At 39.4% G+C, this 20,840-nt stretch overlaps 1 protein-coding gene across 3 annotated transcripts in view; it reads right to left on the bottom strand.

Moving 5' to 3' along the window:
- FAM53A (family with sequence similarity 53 member A) overlaps positions 1–20,840 on the bottom strand; it is a 37,261-nt gene that overhangs the window by 12,082 nt on the left and 4,339 nt on the right. Inside the window, exons 1-3 of one of the 3 annotated variants that reach the window (XM_089510959.1) lie at positions 14,399–14,554; positions 3,362–3,585; positions 1,906–1,960 (exon numbers count right to left, since the gene is read on the bottom strand). In XM_089510959.1, coding sequence (XP_089367085.1) covers positions 1,906–1,960; positions 3,362–3,439 — 133 coding nt within the window. In that variant the 5' untranslated portion in view covers positions 3,440–3,585; positions 14,399–14,554. Of the gene's footprint in view, positions 1–1,905; positions 1,961–3,361; positions 3,586–10,177; positions 10,480–14,398; positions 14,555–20,840 lie in introns of those variants that run through there. The other 2 variants (XM_089510961.1, XM_089510962.1) reach the window with 2 other exon arrangements.

Raw genomic sequence — 20,840 nt, 5'->3', positions numbered from 1 at the left:
CATAATGGGGAGAGGAAGGAATAACAAGGAGACTCTTCTACTTCTAATGTCTCTTCTTGAAAAAATGCTGTTAACGTTCTATAGGGTTGTTTCTAAAAACACATTAACATAGTTCATGAGGTGTAAACCCAGTTTTAGAGCAGTGCTTCTCAGGTTATCTGCAGAGGAACAGAACTTCTTTTCCACATATGCCATTGACCAGTATCATATCTGTTTCCACTGACACCTGTTCTTTTTTTTCCTTCCAAATTCTTCATGTAGCAGAGCCAATGACTTGCAAATCAGCACCAGTCCACAGATCATCACTTTGAGTAGCACTGTTCTAGAACACATCATTTGGTTTTTCTACTCCTTCTATGTTAGGAACCACTACACCCTGCCTATTATAGTACAAAATCTCAGCATGCAGATTGGAAGTTGGACAAATTTGGGTGGTGAGAGGTGTACTGGGACTTAATACCAAGGGACTACACCTTGCTCCTACAACACTATTGCCAATTTCTTATGAAAAGCGATACAAAAAGGGAACTGTCACATTCCTTTGAAAACAAGCTGCACAGTGAGTTTGTTACAACTGCGGGAAGAAGCACGCCGACTTCCTCCCTCTGTATTTCTGTATGTGTTGTATTTCTCTGGTTCCCTCCTTGAGAAGTTTGAAAAGAGTCAATAACATTACATGAACTCGGTAGCATATGTCCATGTGTTCATACCATGTATTCTTTAGGAAGCTCTTTGGAGATCCTGTGAAAAGTCCATGTGAATCCTTTCTTGATCAGGCCGCTACACTAATGAGTCACATTAACATAACTTCTGGCACAGCATTTGTTGCTAGATACTCATGACTTTTTGGGTTCTAGGAGTACCAGAGTGGATAAAACTAGAGATCCCCCCCAAAGATGCCTGTTATATACCGTATATATTCAACTATAAGTCAACCTCATGTATAAGTCAAGGGTAGGTTTAGGGGGCAAAATTATGGATTTTGGTATGACCCATGGATAAGTCCTGGGTAAAAGTTAGGGGCATGTAACAAAAGATGTAAAGGATGATGCAAAGGAAAATGATGCCAAAGAACATAGAACATTCTGGCAGGCATAAGTGTTTGTGCTCATCCTAAAGCCTGGATGAATGAGAGATCAGAGGAGATCCATGCTTCTTTTTGGTGCTTCCAGGATGGAGTAAGCTCTCACCTTTTACCACTCTGTTAAGAGAAAGGGGATGCCTACACACACACACACACACGAGTTAAAGTACAGTACTTACAGTGACCCATGGATAAGTCGACCCAGGTTTTTTGGGGTCAATTGTTTGACTAAAATTTCTAGACTTATACATGAGTATATACAGTAATTGATCTTATGCGCCAAGGTCTGCAACTTGCAATGTCTAGCAACACATAGCATGTTAGTATGCTAGGGATGTTAACATTATCAAGAAAATTTGAAACCTCATAGGAAGTATTTTAATGCCATGTTTCATATGATTTTAGATATATTTCATTTTAAAATTCCTATTTTAAGGAATGCTAATGCTGATGTCAAATTAGTTATTTTTCCGAATACACATTTACATTATGGTGACAATTTACAAATACTGTTTCCATTAATGAATGTTCTGTGCTATCCAACTAATGCTTCTCATGAAAGAAGCCCAAAAAGTCTCTCTTAAGCAGAGTCCTCTGAGTGGGAGAAAATATGACAACTATATCTACATCACAATATGCAATATAACTTTTAATGTTTTATATATATATATATATATATATATATATATATATATATAATCTATTTCTATAAAGTTTTCAAATTAGGCAAAGATATGTAACAGTTTCTGAAACTAGCCTCTCCCCTTTAGCTTCATGATATTTACAATACTGAACACAACTGCAAAAATTTTAGAACTTACCACTAACTTCAAAGGGGAACAAACTATGGCTTTGGTTCTGCTTATCAGCTGAGTACTGCAATAAGAAAAACATTAACACCATACAAGTCTCCATCTTGTGTTACATATGAATGGTTATCAGTCCTGTATTTCTGGCCAACAAATACGGCATCAGCTCTCAAAGAGCTTCGTTTGAAATATGTAATGCTAGATTGCTTCAGCCCACTTGGGTATTTTATACAATACACACTTTAAATAAGTTGTGATTAGACAGGTTAGATTTTGAGATATATGTTATACCTTTTAGAGGTATTTTCAGTAGAAACAGGCAGATGTCTGTTAAAGTATTGATATATTTTGGACGTACCAAGTCCAAATATACTATATCCTAAAAGATGTAAAAAGCTAAAATGGCACATTTTCAATAAGAATGAAAGACCACAACATACTATAAGGAATCAACTGCTGGAAATTAATTAGAAGATACATAAACACGGAACATATCACCATAGTAAAAATATACTTCATATCCTGGAATGCATCCCCTATACTGAATTCCACATGGCTACGACTGACAATGAAATGTGCAATTTAAGGGGTGAGGAAATGAGTCCACTTACACATATTTTTCAATAATTTTTTCCTATAATTTAGTACCCCTATGATTCTGTTAACATAATGCTGCATTCAATGTAACAGACATTTCAAATTTGATAGCTAAACCATTATTGGCATGTCTGGATAAGTTTGCTTTGCTGAAAGGGGCTGTTCAAGAATAACAAGATTTCTTAGCGGCATAGGCTATTTATTACATTACAAAAGACAATGAACTTAAAGATATTGGTGAATACAGGATCTCCAGCTCCACTGAACGGCACACAACCAATCTATTGATCTAGCCTCTACATTTTTCACTTTCCAACCCATGCCAATGACTTCTCATGAATAAGTATCACTTATGTCCCAAAGACAAATTTAATAATCACTTGTCTTAGCAACTGCAGCAAATCCACAATCATGTGGCATCATAATCAACTGCAATACACTTTGGCATTTGAAATTTCATCTGCTATCACAAATATCACTGCTATCACAAATGCTTCCCATTAGCCACCATTGTTTATTTATATTCATAACCTTTGCATGATATACATTTTAGCATTAACTATTAAATATTATAAACCGCCTTTAGTCCTGGATTTGGAAAAAGGCAGATGAGAAGGAGGAAGAGACTTCATAGCCTAAGTCTATACGTATTTATTTAGAAGGCAGTTCTACTAAGTTCAGTAGAGTGTACTCTTTATGTAAAAGGATTCAAAAAATACAGATCAGCTCAATACCTGTTTGGGTGTAAGGATGGAAAGACCGTGTTAAAAAGAACATAGCTGCCCCTTTTACTTACATTTTCTTGTTAATGTTCACATTCTTAAGATTATATAGTGCAGTATAGTGAATGCATACATAGGTGTATTCTTACCAGATTAATATTGAATGTTGTACATGTCAAGTCATCCAAATTCTGGTTTTGCAGTTTTTCTGTTATTAGTGTTACCATGGTATTCAGAAGCCTCTTGATGTTTACAGTTTCAAGTAGTGGAAACACAAGGCCTTATTTCTGTATTTCTTCATTTGCGTGCATCACAGGATGAAATCTTGTAGCTAAATAATTTTCCATCAGCTCCTCAATGCAAGTCTAGGTTTCTGTCAAAAACAATAACAAAAAACCCAAACACTTTTGTAAACGTTTACATGCAAATTTCTGCTCTTACACCAGATATTCACCCTTCAAAAAGGAAGGCAATTCCCTCTGATCTGCATGCCATAATGCTTTTTATTCTTTTTTTAGTACAATCCAAATCAAGAATATTAATTCCACAAGAACTCCCGTACATAAACACATTTAATAGCCACTATATTATAAATGGCCTTCTATAGCTAATTATCTCTGCTGATGCCATAACAATATGAGTTATTGTAGTGATGTGGGATGAAAAATTTACCACTACTGTAGTTTCCCAAAGAAAAATATTCTGTTTCATGTATACTTATATCTACCAATATCATTCTATTAACCTGAAGCAAACTCTTATTTAAGAACAATATAAAAGTAACATCAAACAATGATTTATGAGAAACAATGCAAAGCACTCATTATGACAATTAACTACTCAAAAAGACACCATACCTCAATATCATGACAGTTTTGAGAGCCAGTAATTTAATATTATTTTAACTCTTTATAGTAAAATAGAACATCATCCTATATTATAATTTATCTCATGTGATACTTCAGTTGTTAAAACTTGCAGCATTGAACATTTATCATTCTGAACTGATCCACCCAGTGTTTCTTTTCTCCCTTTTAACTTTCTGGCCAGCTGCTAGAAAAAGATAGTGGGTACAAAGATTATTCATCCTTTCCTCCCTCCACCCTTAATTTTTAAAAGCTGTCTTATACTAATAAATGTAGCTGCTGTATGAGCACAAAATGTGTCTGATAATGTAAAACTTGTTCCAGCCTCCTCCTTTCTTGCCTCTCTAAACTCTTCTCAAGTAGGTTGGGCTGGTCATGAGATTCTTCAGAACTACTCAAGAGTATGTCCAGCCTGCCATACCCAACCTGGAGGTTACAAGACTAACAGGTGCTTCTTCTAGAAAGATGTGTCAGTGTGTTATTTCATTACATAATAACATAGATATGACCAACACAGCTTTAGTACACCCAGCCAAGCTTCTGATCATTCATATTACAGGCATACCTCAGTTAACAAAGCCTAAGGCAGCAGGCTGACCAGATGTCCTCCTTTTCCCAGGCATGTCCTACATTTCACCCTTCTGTTCGGAGATCTGGGAGGAGCTCCAAAAATGTCCTCCATTTTGAAGATGACCAAGAATCCCACTGATTAATACCGTTTACTGTTCCCCTTTAAAAAATGTGACTGTACTTGGCAGCCTGTCTTTGCTATAAATAATGGGATAGGATCGATCCTTCTAAAATTATTTTCTCCTAGAAGCAGTAGCAGACAAGACTTGTTCCCAGAGATCAGGGTACAATTTTTCTCAGAGGGAAAAAGCAAAGAAGCCCATTGAGTAACACCATGTTTGCTGTTCCCCTTCAAGAAATGTGTCTACAGTCTGCCTATAACTTTCCCAGACACCTAACACCACTCCAGTTCCTTCCATTCTGAATATGATTTTAAACCTTCTACTCACATTTCTGTGGATGATAGGTTTGAAGTACATTATGTGACCAGATAGGCTTACGGTTCCTTCTTTTGAACAAACAGGTCAGCACTACACAGAAATGTAAGTGAATATACATTTTTAGAATGTAGAGAGATTTTACAGCACCTTTGAGACTTAACTGAAAGAAAGAACTTGGCACTATGAGCTTCCATAGACTTAGGTCTGCCTCCTCAGATGCATTACTTGTTTTTGGAAGTATATTTATATTTACCCAGTCTTTCAAGCTTAGCCTTTGTAGCCATGAAACACTTGACTAAAATAGTGATAGAGGGGCTGAACTAGAACTGAGTGGATCATGGCAACATCTTCAGTCAGCCATGGAAGTGATTTGGGTGACTTTCAGCCAGTCACTACCTTTACAGCCTGACTTACCTGGCAGAGTTGCTTGGAACATAACAGTTAAAGAAGAGAGAACTACATACTCTGCCTTCACCTCCTTGGAGGAAAGACGGAATACAAATGTAATAAAGGGATAAACAAAATTAAATCTAAGGTGAAACAATATGAAGTCATTCTAAATTGGAACGCTGGTAATTCTACACCATTCAGTGGTATAAAAACATCATTATTTACTGACCTCACAGTTCAAATTAAACAGGATGTTAGTACCATAAGACACATTACTTGATTTGAGCCAGGGTTCTACCCTAGAATATGCCATGGCTCCTCTCTAAACCTAAGGGCCAGCATTCTGTTAGTTCCACTGGAAACTTAACTACACTGGTGGACAAAAAGATATAAAGGAATTCTATAGCACCTTAGAGACTAAGAAAGAAAAATATTTCTTTTACTTTTGTGGAGTCCAATCAACTTCATGAGATTAGAGTCTGTGAAAACTTACCGGTATGCTAGAACTTTCTTTTTCTCAGCCTCAAGTGCTACAAGATTCCTTTATACTGAAAAAGACTGACACAGCTGTGTCTTCAAATACTACTATAATGGTGATTAGAAAGGTGGCTGTGGCAAAAAGAAAAAGGCAGCAGGTTCACCAGTGATGAGGAAAGGGAGAAAAGGTTGGTGGGGGAGGCTGAAGGAAAGAGATAGTATTTCCATGCCACCTGTTTGCCAATTGCCTACCCTCCTGTGGGCTCAGAGCTAAAGCACTGTACAGGGAATTGCATATACCAGTGTTTCTTGGCTTATTTCATGTGGTGGACCAGTAGTTATTTTTATACACTGTGCCAGATATTGCACAATATTTTTGACAATTGGATACAATTGCTTTTTTGTTCCTGGAAATTCACCAAGGAGTAGCAGCCAATGGCTTGGGGACCAGCACCAGTCCAAGGACCATCACTTTGAACACATAGACCCCATCCACCAAAGCTAGGCATTTGAAAAACAGATGGCGCAGAGCCAGCTGTAGCCATTGCCTCCTTCTGTGAACACTGAGAAAACTGCACACATAATGGATCTTTATGTGTGTGGTGTGCACCAACAGTATTCCAAACACATAGGCAAGGAGAGAGCGCATCTGAGCATCTGCAAAGGAATCACAGCCAGGCTAAACACACTTGGATGTACACTGATGGTACTATATAAATAAATGAAAATAATGTTTGGAATTGCAGCTTAGATGCCCAAGAGCTTTGGAAGGAAGGAAGTCTTGATGTGTGTGTGTGTTTAAAAATGTCCTGTTCTGCTTTGCTTTATGAATTAAGGTAGATAATGCTTAGGTTACAGTTGGAGTTAGGCTCCAAAAACCACCACTACAAAATGAAAAACTAAAAAGTTCCAGCTGCTTGCATTTTTTCCTCCCATTTTCTGGCCATCCAGACAAAAACATTCCAGGGCTTCCATCACTTAACATGAAGGGCTATTTTGTGATTATTATAGGCAACTACATACATATTGAAACACTGGCATAATGAGCACAAGTCAGAAGCCACTGCAGCATCAAAATAAAATACTGCTACATTGAATGTAATCTCTAGAAGCATCACTAACTGCTTGAATAATTACATCCTATTTAGCAAGAACAAACTTTCTATATATTAGCTGCTTAACTAAAATACTGAAAGCAAGGACTCCATATACAGGGTTGGATCAATACTTGGCCATACATAGGCCAAATAAAATCATGGGAGTCAAGTTAGAGTCAATAGAAATTACAGGATGATTAGTTCTGACCAGAAGTTATAAGGAAAGAGCTGTGACAGATCCCTTTCCCCAGGTTGGCTTCACAGTTCCAAGCTTTGGAATCCTGCCACTCATCCTGCCCTTGTTCCCCCTCTTAATCCTTTCCTAAATTGGGTACATGGGCTTCAGGGCGACCTCTTATATGTGGACCTATGGTTGTGTTGCTTTCTGGCTTGTTATGGTAGGAATGGCCTAACCTCTTGTCAGGCTTGACAAAAACAGCCAGAGACAGTTATAAAAATGCTAATAACAAGTCTGGGTTTACTGAAGCTCAGTAGGACACTATATGAACTTTTGAATATCTTGTTCTATTATGTTCACCCAAACCAGAGCCAATTCTCCCTTCTAACTGGCTATCCTGTTTCTTTTCCAAAGGTGCGTTTGGTGAGGACTTGGGAAAAAGCCTTGTCTGTGGTTGTTCCCTGACTGTGGAGGAGGAAAAATTGGAGGTGTCTCAAGAAACCAGGAGGGGTGATTAAGAACTTTCAACCGAGCTAAGTTTTAAAAGGCACATGTGTAAGAAATGGGAAAAGGGGGAAACCACCAAAGAGGAATTCTAACAGATAGCTAGCATGTGTAATGGGGGAAGACAGAAAAGCTAAAGCACAGAACGAGCTCAAGCTCTCTATAGAGGGTAAGACCAATAAACAGGGCTTTTCTGGGTATGTCCATAGCAAAGAGAAGAAGAAAGAAATGGCAGGGCCACTGTGAGGAGAAGATGGTGAAATACTAACAGGAAGCAGAGAAAAGGCAGAACTACTCAATACCTACTTTATCTCAGTCTCCTCACAAAAGGAAAAGGGCGCTCAAACTGCGCAACATGGAGCAAATGATGCAGTAGGGGAAATACAGCACAGAATGAGGGAGAAAAGGAATATCAGGTTAATCTAAATGAATTCAAGTCTGCAGGATCAGATGAAATACATCCAAGGGTATTAAAAGAACTGGCAGAAATAATCTCAAAGCCCAGCAGTCTGGAGGAGGGCAAACGTTGTCCCCATCTTCAAAAAGGGGAACAAAAAGGATCCCAAGAATTATCACCCAGTATTCTGACATCAATGCTAGGGAAGATTCTAGAGCAGATAATTAACAGAAAGTCTGTGAACGTTTAAAAGGGAATGCCATAATCACAAAAAGTCAACAAGGATTTCTAAGAAACATGTCATGCTAGACAATTCTTATCTCCTTTTGTGATAAAGTTACCAGCTTAGTAGATGGAGAGAATGCTGTAGAAATAGCATATATTGATTTCAGTAAGGCCTTCGACAAGGTCCCCCATGATATTCTTGAGAAGAAGCTAGTAAAATGTGGGCAAGCCAATGCAACTGTTCAGGTGGATTTGTAATTGATTGACTGGCTGAACCCAAAGGGTGCTCAGCAATGGCTCCTCTTCATCTTGAAGAGAAGTGACCAGTGGTGTGCCACAGGGTTCTCTCCTGTGCCCAGTGCTATTCAACATATTTAGCAATGACTTGGATGAAAGACTACAGGGCATGCTTATAGAATTTGCAGATGACACCAAATCAGGAGGAGTAGCTAATACACCAGAGGAGAGGACCAACATTCAAAATGACCTGAATAGATTAGAAAGCTGGGCCAAAACTAACAAAATGAATTTCAACACGGTGAAATGTAAGGGAGAAAAAAATGAAATGCAGAGATATAGGATGGGAGACACCTGGCTTAACAACACTACATGTGAAAAGGATCTAGGAGTCTTAGTAGACCACAAGTTGAACAGGAATCAATAGTATGATGCGGCAGCAAAAAGGCCAATGTTTTCAAGGCTGCATCAATGGAAGTATAGTGTCCAGCCTGAGGGAAGTAACATTACCATTCTATTCTGCTTTGGTCAGGCCTCATCTGGAATACTGCGTCCAACTCTGTGCACCACAATTTAAAAAGAATGTTGGCAATCTCGAGCGTGCCCAAAGGAGGGCAACCAAAACGGTGAAAAGTCTGGAAGCCATGTCCTATGAGGAGCAACTTAGGGAGCTGGATATGTTTAGCCTGGAGAATAGAAGTTTAAGAGGTGATATGATAGCCTGGTATAAATATTTGAAAGCAGGGGTAGGCAACCTGTGGCCCGCGGGCCGGATGCAGCCCGGCAAGGCCTTGGGACTGGCCCTAGGGTACTGCCACCGATTGCCGCCAGGGCCTTTGGGGGGCAATTGTCTATAGAAGCCTCAGAAACATGCATTTATATTAACATTTTTTTAAAAATCAGCAAATTTTTTTGCATGTCCTCCATTTTTTAAAAAAAGGATCTTCCATTTGAAAATTTTGTCCTACATTTGTCCTGGTTTATTTATATAGTTATTTATTTATTTAAAATTATTTGATTATTTATTTTTTGGCTTAGCCCCCCCCCCCCCCCCGCCCCAGTTGTCTGAGGGACAGCAACCCGGCCCCCGGCTCAAAAAGGTTGCCTACCCCTGTTTGAAAGTATGTCAAGTTGAGGATGGAACAAGCTTGTTCTTTGTTGTTTCAGAGCAGGACACAGAACAAGGGATGCAATCAATAGGAAAAGAGATGCCACCTCAACGTTAGGAAGAATGTCCTGGCAGTAAGAACTGTTCAACAATGGAACACACTCTCAGTATGGCTGTCTCTCTTTCTTTGGAGATTTTTAAACAGTAGCTGTCAGAGGTGCTTTGACTGTGTTTTCCTGCATGGCAGGGGGTTGGACTGGATGACCCTAGAGGTATTTTCTACCTCTATGATTCTATTATTCTAACTAAGTGGATATTAGCACCATACAACAGAGTAAGCTATACCCAACACTGACACACAATAGAGTTAAAAACCCAAAAACAACAGATGGCGAACTTAGGTGTGTGAAATGTGTTTGCAAGGACCACAGCTACACTTAGGAGACATGCTACAGAGCATATCTCAAAATACTAACCCTTCATTGGGGAACAGTTTCCTCAGCCAGGACTGATTTGTTTCTGTAGTAGAAAATCATCCTGTGATGCCTCTTCAGCAATTACTGGCCAACTCAGACAGACAGGAAGTGCGTTGAGCCACTTTCCTCTCACAGAACCTTGCCAACTGGAAACTCTGATTCTGGAATCAGGTACAGTATCACCCGCTGCAATCCTGAAAATCACAATGTATACCACATTTTATACCACTAGTTCTTTTATATGTGTGTGAAATGTGTTTGCAAGCACCACTGCTACACTAAGGAGCCATGCTACAGAGCATGTCTCAAAATACTAATCCTTCATTGGGGAACAGTTTCTCAGCCAGGACTGATTTGTTTCTGTAGTATAAAATTATCCTGTAGTGCCATTAATGATAGATCTTCCCACAAATAAATAAAAACAGCTATTAGTTGGCCCATTTTCTAATTTAAAAGAGTTCAGAATTTCCCCTAGTTTTCAAACAGTAGTGGTAATATGAGGGGGACTAAATATCTTGAAGGCACAAGATCCTGCATGACCTTGGAAGCTAAGCAGGGCCAACTAGTTAGTATGTGGATGGGAGACTGCCAAGTATCAGGTGCTGTAGGCTATGGGCCCAAACAGACAGGCCAAAATAAAGCTGCTTCGAGTCGCTTTGGAGGTACGCTGTTTAAATGATGCATGCATCCTAAGAGGCCAGAAGCCATACCAAAGCCACACTCCAGTTCTAAAGGCTGGAGCATAGCTTTAGTGCAGCTTCTGGCCTATTAAGATGTGCGTGTCATTTAAACAGCATACCTCCAAAGTGACCCGAAGCAGCTTTATTTTGTCCTGTCTGTTTGGGCCCTATATTTCAGAGGAAGAAACTGGCAAAACCACCTCTAGGTACTCCTTACCTAAGAAAACCATATGAAATTGACTTGAAGGCACACGCATGGACACACACAGTGTGTTTTGTGTGAAAGTTTATTTTCCATTTGCTGTTATAAATAAAACTACATTTGGACCTTGTAATTCTGGAGTTCTGCTTCTTGGAACTGGTACACTCATCTCTCCACATTTGCTGGGGTTAGGGGCACAGGACCCTTGTGAATGTGTAAAAAGTGCAAATAACAAAAACACTATGTTTTGACCTGGGAGAACAACTCTCTAGGAATCTCTAGGTCCTCCAGTGCAACTTTGCGATCAACATCTGCCAGACATTGACCATAGAACTGCACTAGAGGAGCTACCAAAAATACCTAGTGTCTAATTCTCTCTAGAAATCTCTAGGTCCTTCAGTGCAATGTTTGGTTAAAGCGGACCACAGAGTTGCACTGGAGGACATAGAGATTCCTAGCGAGAACATACTAATCAAATCCGTGATGAAAAATTCAAAGCTGCAAATGTGGAGGGACGAGTATATACACAGGCTTATAGCTGCCCAAAGCCCTCTCAGCAGCTTCTCTTGGCCAATAAAATTCTCCCTATTAAATATTGGTTGTGGGTGTCCTCTGGGACCCTGGCATTTTGGGTACCATACAACTCCTCTTTCTGAAGCTTACTCCTCATTGGCAAATTTAAAGTTTCTGCAAATATATTCATACAAATATTCATTCACACATACCCTTCTTTTAAAGGCAAGTTTATTTATTTCCCTTTAATTCTACACAGGGTATGTCCTATTGCAAAGCCTACATTTCAAACTATCAATAAGATTAAATTGCATCAGCTTCCCACTGTGGTCGACACCATTAACAAATAAAGATCAGAGGGGCTAATAAAGATAAACACCACTTCCATGTTCCAAATCAATCAGTGTTTCTCTTTCTAGGCCACTAATAGAGTTAGCCAACTCCCTTGCACATGACCTCAAAAATGAAACCAGTGAGATGGGGGGGCGGGGGGGGGGGAGAGTGACAGGACCTTACAAAATGGCTGCACTGCAGTTATCTTGCTATCGTGCTTGCACTGAGAGCATGAACAATATGCTAGCAATATATCATGCACAATGGACAAGGATGCAACAGCTTCCAGCAAAACATTGTAAGAAGCCCCAACTGTGAGACAATGTCATTACAGGATTGTGGAGCAGCATCCAATTTACAACTGTTCAGCCTTAAATGACCTTCTATTCCTCTCTGCAGCAGCCAGCCTGTACTGGCTAGCAGACGTGCCCACTTTTATTTTTGGCCAATGTATTTGGCCATCTGACTCAAGAAGACCCATTCAGATTCCTCCCTAACTTTGCCTTCCTCTTTGGAACCTCCCCCCCAAACCGGTCCACTAACTTTGCCAACCTTTCAAGAAGAAACTGGGGGAAAAGAATGCTCTTCTCTCCATTCTTTAGTGGTACAGTTCACAGATATAGCCATGTTAGTACACAGAGAGATCTTGTAGCCTCTTTAAGATCAAATGAAAGAAAGAAGTTGGCAGCAGGAGCTTTGCTAGGCTTCAGTCTACTTCCTCAGATGCAGTTGGATATAATAATAATAATGATAACAATAATAATGTAGCTCAGATGCTTTCTGAGGAAATAGACTTTAGTCTAGGAAAGCTCATGCTGCCAACTTTATTTCAGTCAGTCTCAAAGGGGCTACCAGATCTCTCTACATCTCTATTCTTTAGTATTTTATGATGTAGCCTCATGAATTTAAACATCTTACTGTATTAGCTGCTCTTTTGCATTTTACAGAAATATATTTTCAGGGGTTATTTCTGTAAAATGCAGTAACTCTTGCACATAAATGCTCAGCAAATTGCTTGTTTACATGTCTATGTGGCTAATGAGCCTTACACATACACTTCCTTCTCCTTTTAAAACAACCTTCTTTCCCTGGGGAGCCATCTCCTTCTGACAGAGTGGTGACTGCTACAAGTAGACAAAGTGCAAGGGAACAGATTGGGGCTGCATCCACACTGCAGAAAACATAGAATCATGGAGTTGGAAGAGACCACAAGGACCATCCAGTCCAACCCCATTCTGCCATGCAGGAACTCTTAGTCAAAGCATCCCCATTGACAGATGGCCACCCAGCCTCTGCTTAAAGACCTCCAAGTTAGGAGACTCCACTACACTCCGAGGGAATGTGTTCCACTGTCGGACAGCCCTTAATGTCTGGAAGTTCCTCCTAATGTTGAAGAGGAATCTCTTTTCCTGCAGTTTGTATCCATTGTGTCCTAGTCTCTGGAGCAGCAGAAAACAAGCTTGTTCCCTCCTCAATATGACATGCCTTCAAATATTTAAACAAGGCTGTCATATCACCTCTTAACCTTCTCTTCTCCAGGCCAAACATCCCCAGCTCCCTGAGTCGTTCCTCATAGGGCATAGTTTCCAGACCCTTCACCATTTTAGTCGCCCTCCTTTGGACACGCTTCAGTGTGATACCGCTTTAAGTGCCCTGGCCCAATGCTGTGGGATTCTGGGAGCTGTGGTGTGTTGTGGCTCCAGACTGGAGCTCTGCTGGGAAACTCGCAATAGGATCCTAGCTATTTTCCAGAAACCACAAGTATTGTCAAGGAAAGCAAAATCCCCACGGTTTATAACTTTCCAATGGATTATACATTTCCAATTGGAAGCCTGAGCAAGGAGACCAGAGGATGTCCTCCAGCCCCAGACTCCTCTCTCCAGAGGAGGAATTGCACAGTGTCCTCCATTTTGTGCAGGGCTAGCACGAATTGACATTTCTACCGTCCTACATTCTTGTATGCCACACTGACAGTTATGTGAAGTCGAATAAAAACTAACAATATAGTAATATATTACTGTTATTATATTATATATTAATATAATATATTATTTATATATGTAATATATATTAATATGCATTGATATATTAATATACAGTATTATGTATTGATATATTAATATACAGTATTATGTATTGATATAATATAGATTAATATACATTGATATAATATATTATAGATTGATATACATTTATTATTATTAAATAATAATAATAATAAATTTATAGTAATATGTAATATATTATATCAATACATAATAAAATGTGCCTTGCCCTCCTCCTTCTCACCCACAAACTGTGCCCTTTAAGAGATTTTGAACTACAACTCCCAGAATCCTAAGCTATTGGCCAACATGGCCGAGGCTTCTGGGAGCTGAAGTCCAAAACCTCTTAAAGGGCACAGTTTGGGGACCGCTCAGTAGCCCCCTCTGAGGCAACCCCCCCGCACCTCTCTCTTCTTTTCTGTGGGAGGTCAGCATCAGTATCCACTACCTGGGCGGGAGGGCGCGAGAGGCTTCAACATCCACGCATTGACCGTTATCTGATACACGCGCTGAAGCCTACGAAACGTGCGTTGGCCGCCGCCGCTCACGCACTCTGAGCGAAGAACAAGAAGCCCCATCGCCACACGTTCTACGGCGCTGCCGGTGGGAGGGGCATAGCTCGAGTTCCCGGATGTTATCCCGGAAGACCTTGCCCACGATGGGCAACGGCGTCAGTGACGTCAATGGGATGCGCCCGACCCTCCTGCGGCGGCGGCGGCGGCCCCGGGAGCCCTCTTCTAAGCAGGAAGAACACACTGCAGGAATAATCCATATCCATCTGAGGAAGTAGGCTCCAGTCTAGGAAATCCCATGCTGCCAACTTCTTTCTTTAGTCTCAAAGGTATTATTATTATTATTATTATTATTATTATTATTATATAATATATTATATAAATACACAATATTATATTAATATATAATATAATAAAATATATTAATATATTATTTAATAATGACAATAATATATTTATATTAATATATACCATATCAATGCATAATATATTGATATTCTATATTACTATACATAGATAGATGTTTAAAATACTAAAATATTAATATTAATATTACTATATTGTATTATATTATGTATTGATATGATATATTACATATTAATATATTATTATTATTATTTAATAATAATAAATTTATATTAATCTATAATATATTATAATGTATTTTAATATATATTATACCAATACATAATATATTGTATTAATATATAACATAGTATAATAATAGCAATATATTATTGTTAGCTTGTCTTCAGCTTCACATAACTATTAATGTTCATTTATGCAGCATCATACATGTGTTTATATAGCATGGCACTTTACAGGCATTGTCAAAACAGCATATAACCTGCCAATGGCGCACAATCTAAAAGTCATAAAATATAAACTGTATATAATTCAATTTTTCATTTATGATTTTTACCTACTTACTGCCTAAACTTATAAATACATAGTTTCTTACATGAAGAAGCTTGTAGTTTTACACTCAAAATCAAAATACTTTCATAGAAAACCCAGATTCACACAGCGGTTCTAAATTTCCTGCAAATATTTCAACCTTTTTATACATTTTATACCTTGATAAGAGAGACCAACCTCTCTTTCACATTTTATGAACTTAGAATCATAGATTTGGAGGAGACCTCAAGGACCATCAAGACCAATCCCATTCTGCCATGCAGGAACTCTCAATCAAAGCATCCCCAACAGATGGCCATCCAGCCTCCATTTGAAGACCTCCAAGGAGGGAGACTCCACTACACTCCGAGGAGGGAGTGTGTTCCACTGTCGAACAGCCTTTAATGTCAGGAAGTTCCTCCTAATGTTGAGCTGGAATCTCTTTTCCTGTAGCTTACATCCATTGCTCTTTATCATATTCTCTGGAGCAGTAGAAAACAAGCTAGCTCCCTCTTCAATATGACATCCCTTCAAATATTTAAACATGGCTATCATATCCCCTCTTAACCTTCTTTTCTCCAGGCTAAACATCCCCAGCTCCCTAAGTCATTCCTCACAGGGCATGGTTTCCAGACCTTTCAGCATTTTAGTCGCCCTCCTTTGAACACGCTCCAGTTTTTCCACATCCTTTTTGAATTGTGTTGCCCAGAACTGGACACAATATTCCTAATGTTCTTTTCTCTTTGTAGGAATATTGAATCATCTACAAGACTATACAATGAAGCATGTACGGGATCTCAGGAAGGTTTATGTTAATGTGTGATATGTAATATATATTGTCTTTTAGGGGTGGTTGGTTTAGATTAGGGTGGTGGGTTAATGTAATTTTGTATGTATGTGTGTTTTTTAATATAACAAACTTTATAAAAAATATATAAACTGTACAAAATGGTGCTACAGGATCTCTCTACATACTGATTTCAATGACTAGCATGGCTATATCTTTGAATTCTACCAGAAATAACCAGTTTGACATTACTTTAACTGCCCTGGCTCAGTGCTATGGAATTTGGAGAGCTGTAGTTTTATGAGACATTTAGCCTTCTCTGTCAGAGCTCTGGGGCCACAATAAACTACAATTCCCAGGATTCCCTAGCACTGAGCCAGGGCAGTTAAAGCAGTTCCAGGGGGCGCAGTGGTTAAATGCCTGTACTGCAGCCATGCATTCAGAATCCACAAGGTTGTGAGTTCATTACCAGCCAGAGGCTCTGGGTCGACTCAGCCTTCCATTCATCTGCAGGTTGCTAAAATGAGTACCCAGCTTGTTGGAGGCAATTAGCTTACACTTTGTAAACCACTTACTACATTGGTAAATGGTACAGAAATGTACTTGCAATTGCTATCTCAAACTGGATTATTTCTGCAGTGTGTTTTGGACTAGGTCATTTTCCTCCTGGCTCAGTATTTGAGCATTGGACTATGGAGACCCAAGGGCAAGTCACACTCTCTTTCAGCCTCAGGAAAAGGCAACCCACCCACCCTCGAACAAATCTTTTCAGGAAAGTCCCATGACAGGGTCACCATAGGTCAAGAATGTTTTGATGGTGCACAGCAAACAACAACAACCTCAGACAATGTTGAATCCTTGATTGTCCTGCTTCCTAAAGGCAGGAAATATCTATAAAACCAATAGTGATGCCTTGAAAAGAAAGAAATTAAAGAAAATTCAGAGAGACTGGAAAGATGCAAAGACAATTGTCAAGCACCCAGTTAAGAACTTAAGCTTTGCAAATCAATGATAGACCCAGCTTTTTTGCACTTTGAAAACTTATTAAAGAATTAACATGATGGAAATCTATATGCAAATTTTCAGTGTTTCTGTTTGAAAGCATTGCATAAATCCATTATACACATTACCCCTTTTAATTAAACAATGCCAAGGCTGTGACACTGGACATATTTTGGTGGAATCAGCTCCTTGCACTTACATTCAGGCATACCTCACTTAACAAAGGTCCAAAACACACTGAAGAAATAATCCAGTTTGAGACTCCTTTAACTGCCCTGGCTCAGTGCTAGGGAATTCTGGGAATTGTAGTTTCTTGTGGCACAAGAGCTCACTAACAAAGAAGGCTAAATGTCTCACAAAGCTACAGTTCCCAGAATTTCCTAGCACTGAGGCTTGGCAGTTAAAGCAGTCTCAAACTAGATTATTTCTGCAGTGTGTTTCGGATCAAAGCCTCTGACAAAAAAAACTTCGTTTTACTAAGTGTTATGCTTGCCTAACCCTTCTTGTCATATGCCTAGCTGGAGGTTTTTAGCTGCACTGGCACTGGGAGAATGGTGAAGAAGGGTTGGAAAAAGACACTTGCATTATCAGGTTGCAGCAGTGTATCTGCAGAAAACAATGCAAGAAAGCTTGCACTGAGAGCTCTAGCCAATGCTACTTTAACCTGTGTGCCTACCTACTACAGGCAAGGTAAATGGTGGTTTCCTCCAGGATGCCTTACTGAGTACTGTATATACTCAACTATAAGTTGACTTCATCTATAAGTCGAGGGCAGGTTTTGGAGCTAAAATTATGGATTTTGATATGACCCATGGATAAGTCTAGGGTAAAACGTAGCAGAATGTAACAAAGAATGTAAAAAATGAAGCAAAGGAAAATAATGCTAAAGATCTCTAGAAGTTTGACAGGCATAACTGTTTGTGCTCACCCTAAAGGCTGGATGGATAAGAGAGTAGAGGGGCTGATGCTTTTTTTAGGTGTGCTGAGAAGAGATTAAGCTCACACATTTCGCCAGGTCATGGTTCCTTTTTTGGTAAGAGTTAAAGTACCATACTTACATTGACCCATGGATAAGTCGACCCAGGTTTTTTGGGTCAATTTTTTGAGTAAAATTTCTAGACTTATATGTACATCAGTATATATAGTATGTGTGAACAACAAAATATGTAAGAGTTTTTAAAAGCATAGATCTGTAAGATTACCAAAATGGAAATCTTAAGGACAGTGGGAGCTGGTGAAAGTTGCATTTTGGAAGGAACTTAAGTGTTTTTAGAAGATTCAACATGCTTTTGTCTATTCATGCAAAGCTTACATGACCTGGTTGTTTCATTTCACATGCACATATGGTTAGTTTTGTACAAAAGATTTGTTGAAACATATTCAAATACGTTTCGTGGTGTAGGAACCTATCCCTATTCTTTCCATGTTATTTCTGCCTTCAATGCTAAATTTTCTATTAAAGAAGTTATGCCCAGGAAAGTATCTAATTGAGGTGTACCTGTACTTCTATGTAGGCATCCACACTTGATCCAGAATTTAAATACTTCTATTCTCATTATCATAAAACATGTAAATAAAAGTATCTTCTCCACATGAAACTTTTCAAGTGGCTGCTTGTGTGCTGTCTACTTATCAGTAATGATTTGAAGATAAAAGTGCTATGAAGTTGGACAACAATTTATCTTGTCCTGAATCTGTAAGGTTAAGATGGAATCCACATTAGATTATTTTTAAATATATATATTTTTTATAAAAAATGATAAATCAGATTAGGTCAAATATCAGAAATACAGTCATCCCTCTGTGTGGACTTTGGATCCGCATCCCTCACTCATGAGAGGCAAATGGAGGGACTTAGAATGGGACTGCGCTGCCATTCAAGCTAATAGGGCTTGAATAGCGATGGATTTCCATTTTTGCGGAGGGTGGGGTGGCGGAACGGATCCCCCGCAAAAATGGAGGGGCGACTGTATTTGTATACCTCTTTTCCACAATTATCAACTCAGTAGTCATATTAGAGCAGGCCTGCACAACTTGGCAGTAGGTAAGGGCCAAATTAAAATAGACTAAACTTCTTCAGGCTGCAGATAGGTTTTAATTAAATATTAATTAATTAATAATATTAGGAGAGGTTAATAATATTAATAATTCTAATTAATATTAATTAGAATTAATTGATAATAATTGCCTTCCCCTCGTCCTCCTCTGTCTGGCCCTCTCCTCAGAAGAAAGCTGAGCAACAGGAGAGCCTTTCCTGTCATTCTCCTCTTCCACCCGGATGTCGCCTCAGGCTCCTCCACTCCTCATTTTTCTCCCAAGGAGAAGGCTGGATGGAGGAGGATGAGCAAATGCTTGACTTGCAAGGCTCCTCTACCACCCAGGAGAAAGCTTTTTGCCCGTCTTCCTCCACCTATCCTCCTCCTTAGGAGAAAGACAGGCAGTGGAGGAGGCTTTCAGGGCAAGCATTTGCCTGTCCTCCACCTCCTCCTCCTCCACTTGGCCTTCTCCTTGGAAGAAAACTCACTTTACAGGGTGAGTGTTTGCCTATCCTTCTCTTCCTCCACCTGGTCTTCTCCTCAGGAAAAAGCCAGGTGGTGTAGGAGCCTTGCAGAGTGAGCATTCACCCATCCTACTCCTTCTCTGTTTGGCCCTCTGCTCAGGAGGCCAAGAGGCGGAGGATCCTTGAAGTCGTTCCATATCCCTGTGGGCCACCCAAAATCCTTTGGCGGCCCGCATGTGCTCCCCCCACCCCAGATGTTGCGCAGGACTGTATTAGAGCATTAAAACCATAGCAAAAACACCACTTACTGTTCTCAAGTCTAAATTTAAAAGATGTGCCTAAATTCTTTTACAAAAAGTAGAAAATTAGATCTGAAGAGAGCATTTTACAATTTGAGAACAGTGTAGGGGAAAGCCTGAGAAACCTGCGAACAGGGTGCCTGTGATGTCATGGATTTTTGGTGTAAAATGGTGTTTAATTTACTAAATTTGCATATGCATCACCTTTCTGCAGTAGTGGGATTGTGTGTCCTTCCTGTGAAGCATGAATCTATGCCAATGGTAGCAGTGCTGCTGGTTGGGTCTCCCATGTGAGAAAGGCTTTTGCTGAGGAGCCAGACTACATGTGCCAAACAGGTACCACACAGCAGCAGTAGCAGAGAGTGAAACTGGTGGAGGATCTCTCAGAGATAACGGCAATAGCACTATAACTACCACTTGTTAGTATGAGCAGGCTAATGATGCGACTGGATTCAAGTTGAAAGGACATTCAACTATTGACGTTTTCAGAGATGAAAAGTCCGAAGCTGCACAACACATATTGTAAAGACATGGAATGTGAGAAGCATGCATTGGTGGGAAGCCAGACATAGTAAAACAAGTTGAAACATATAAATATTGCAGTGTTTTGTGTGAGTTAAAGTCAACAGGAATGGGGTATTGAATCAGATAATTACACAGTGTTTTACTTAGGAAATGAAAATCTAAGAAGAAATAGGATGGCATTAATAGTGAGGAGAGATGTAACAGAAGCAGATAAAGATATGTTAAGTCTGACTAAATAATATCAGTAAAACGTAAGGGAAAACCCATCAGTGTAACCATAATCCATTTATGTTCCAACTAGAGGCAGAAAAAGAAACCAACAGATTCTAGGCTTGTCAGGTCGTTGCTTTTGCATCTAACTTGCCAAG

Source organism: Sceloporus occidentalis, unplaced genomic scaffold (assembly GCF_023333645.1).
Source record: "Sceloporus occidentalis isolate IW3139 unplaced genomic scaffold, rSceOcc1.0.p SCAF_2, whole genome shotgun sequence".
Classification (NCBI taxonomy): domain Eukaryota; kingdom Metazoa; phylum Chordata; class Lepidosauria; order Squamata; family Phrynosomatidae; genus Sceloporus; species Sceloporus occidentalis.
This window is presented reverse-complemented; position numbering and strand designations above follow the sequence as displayed.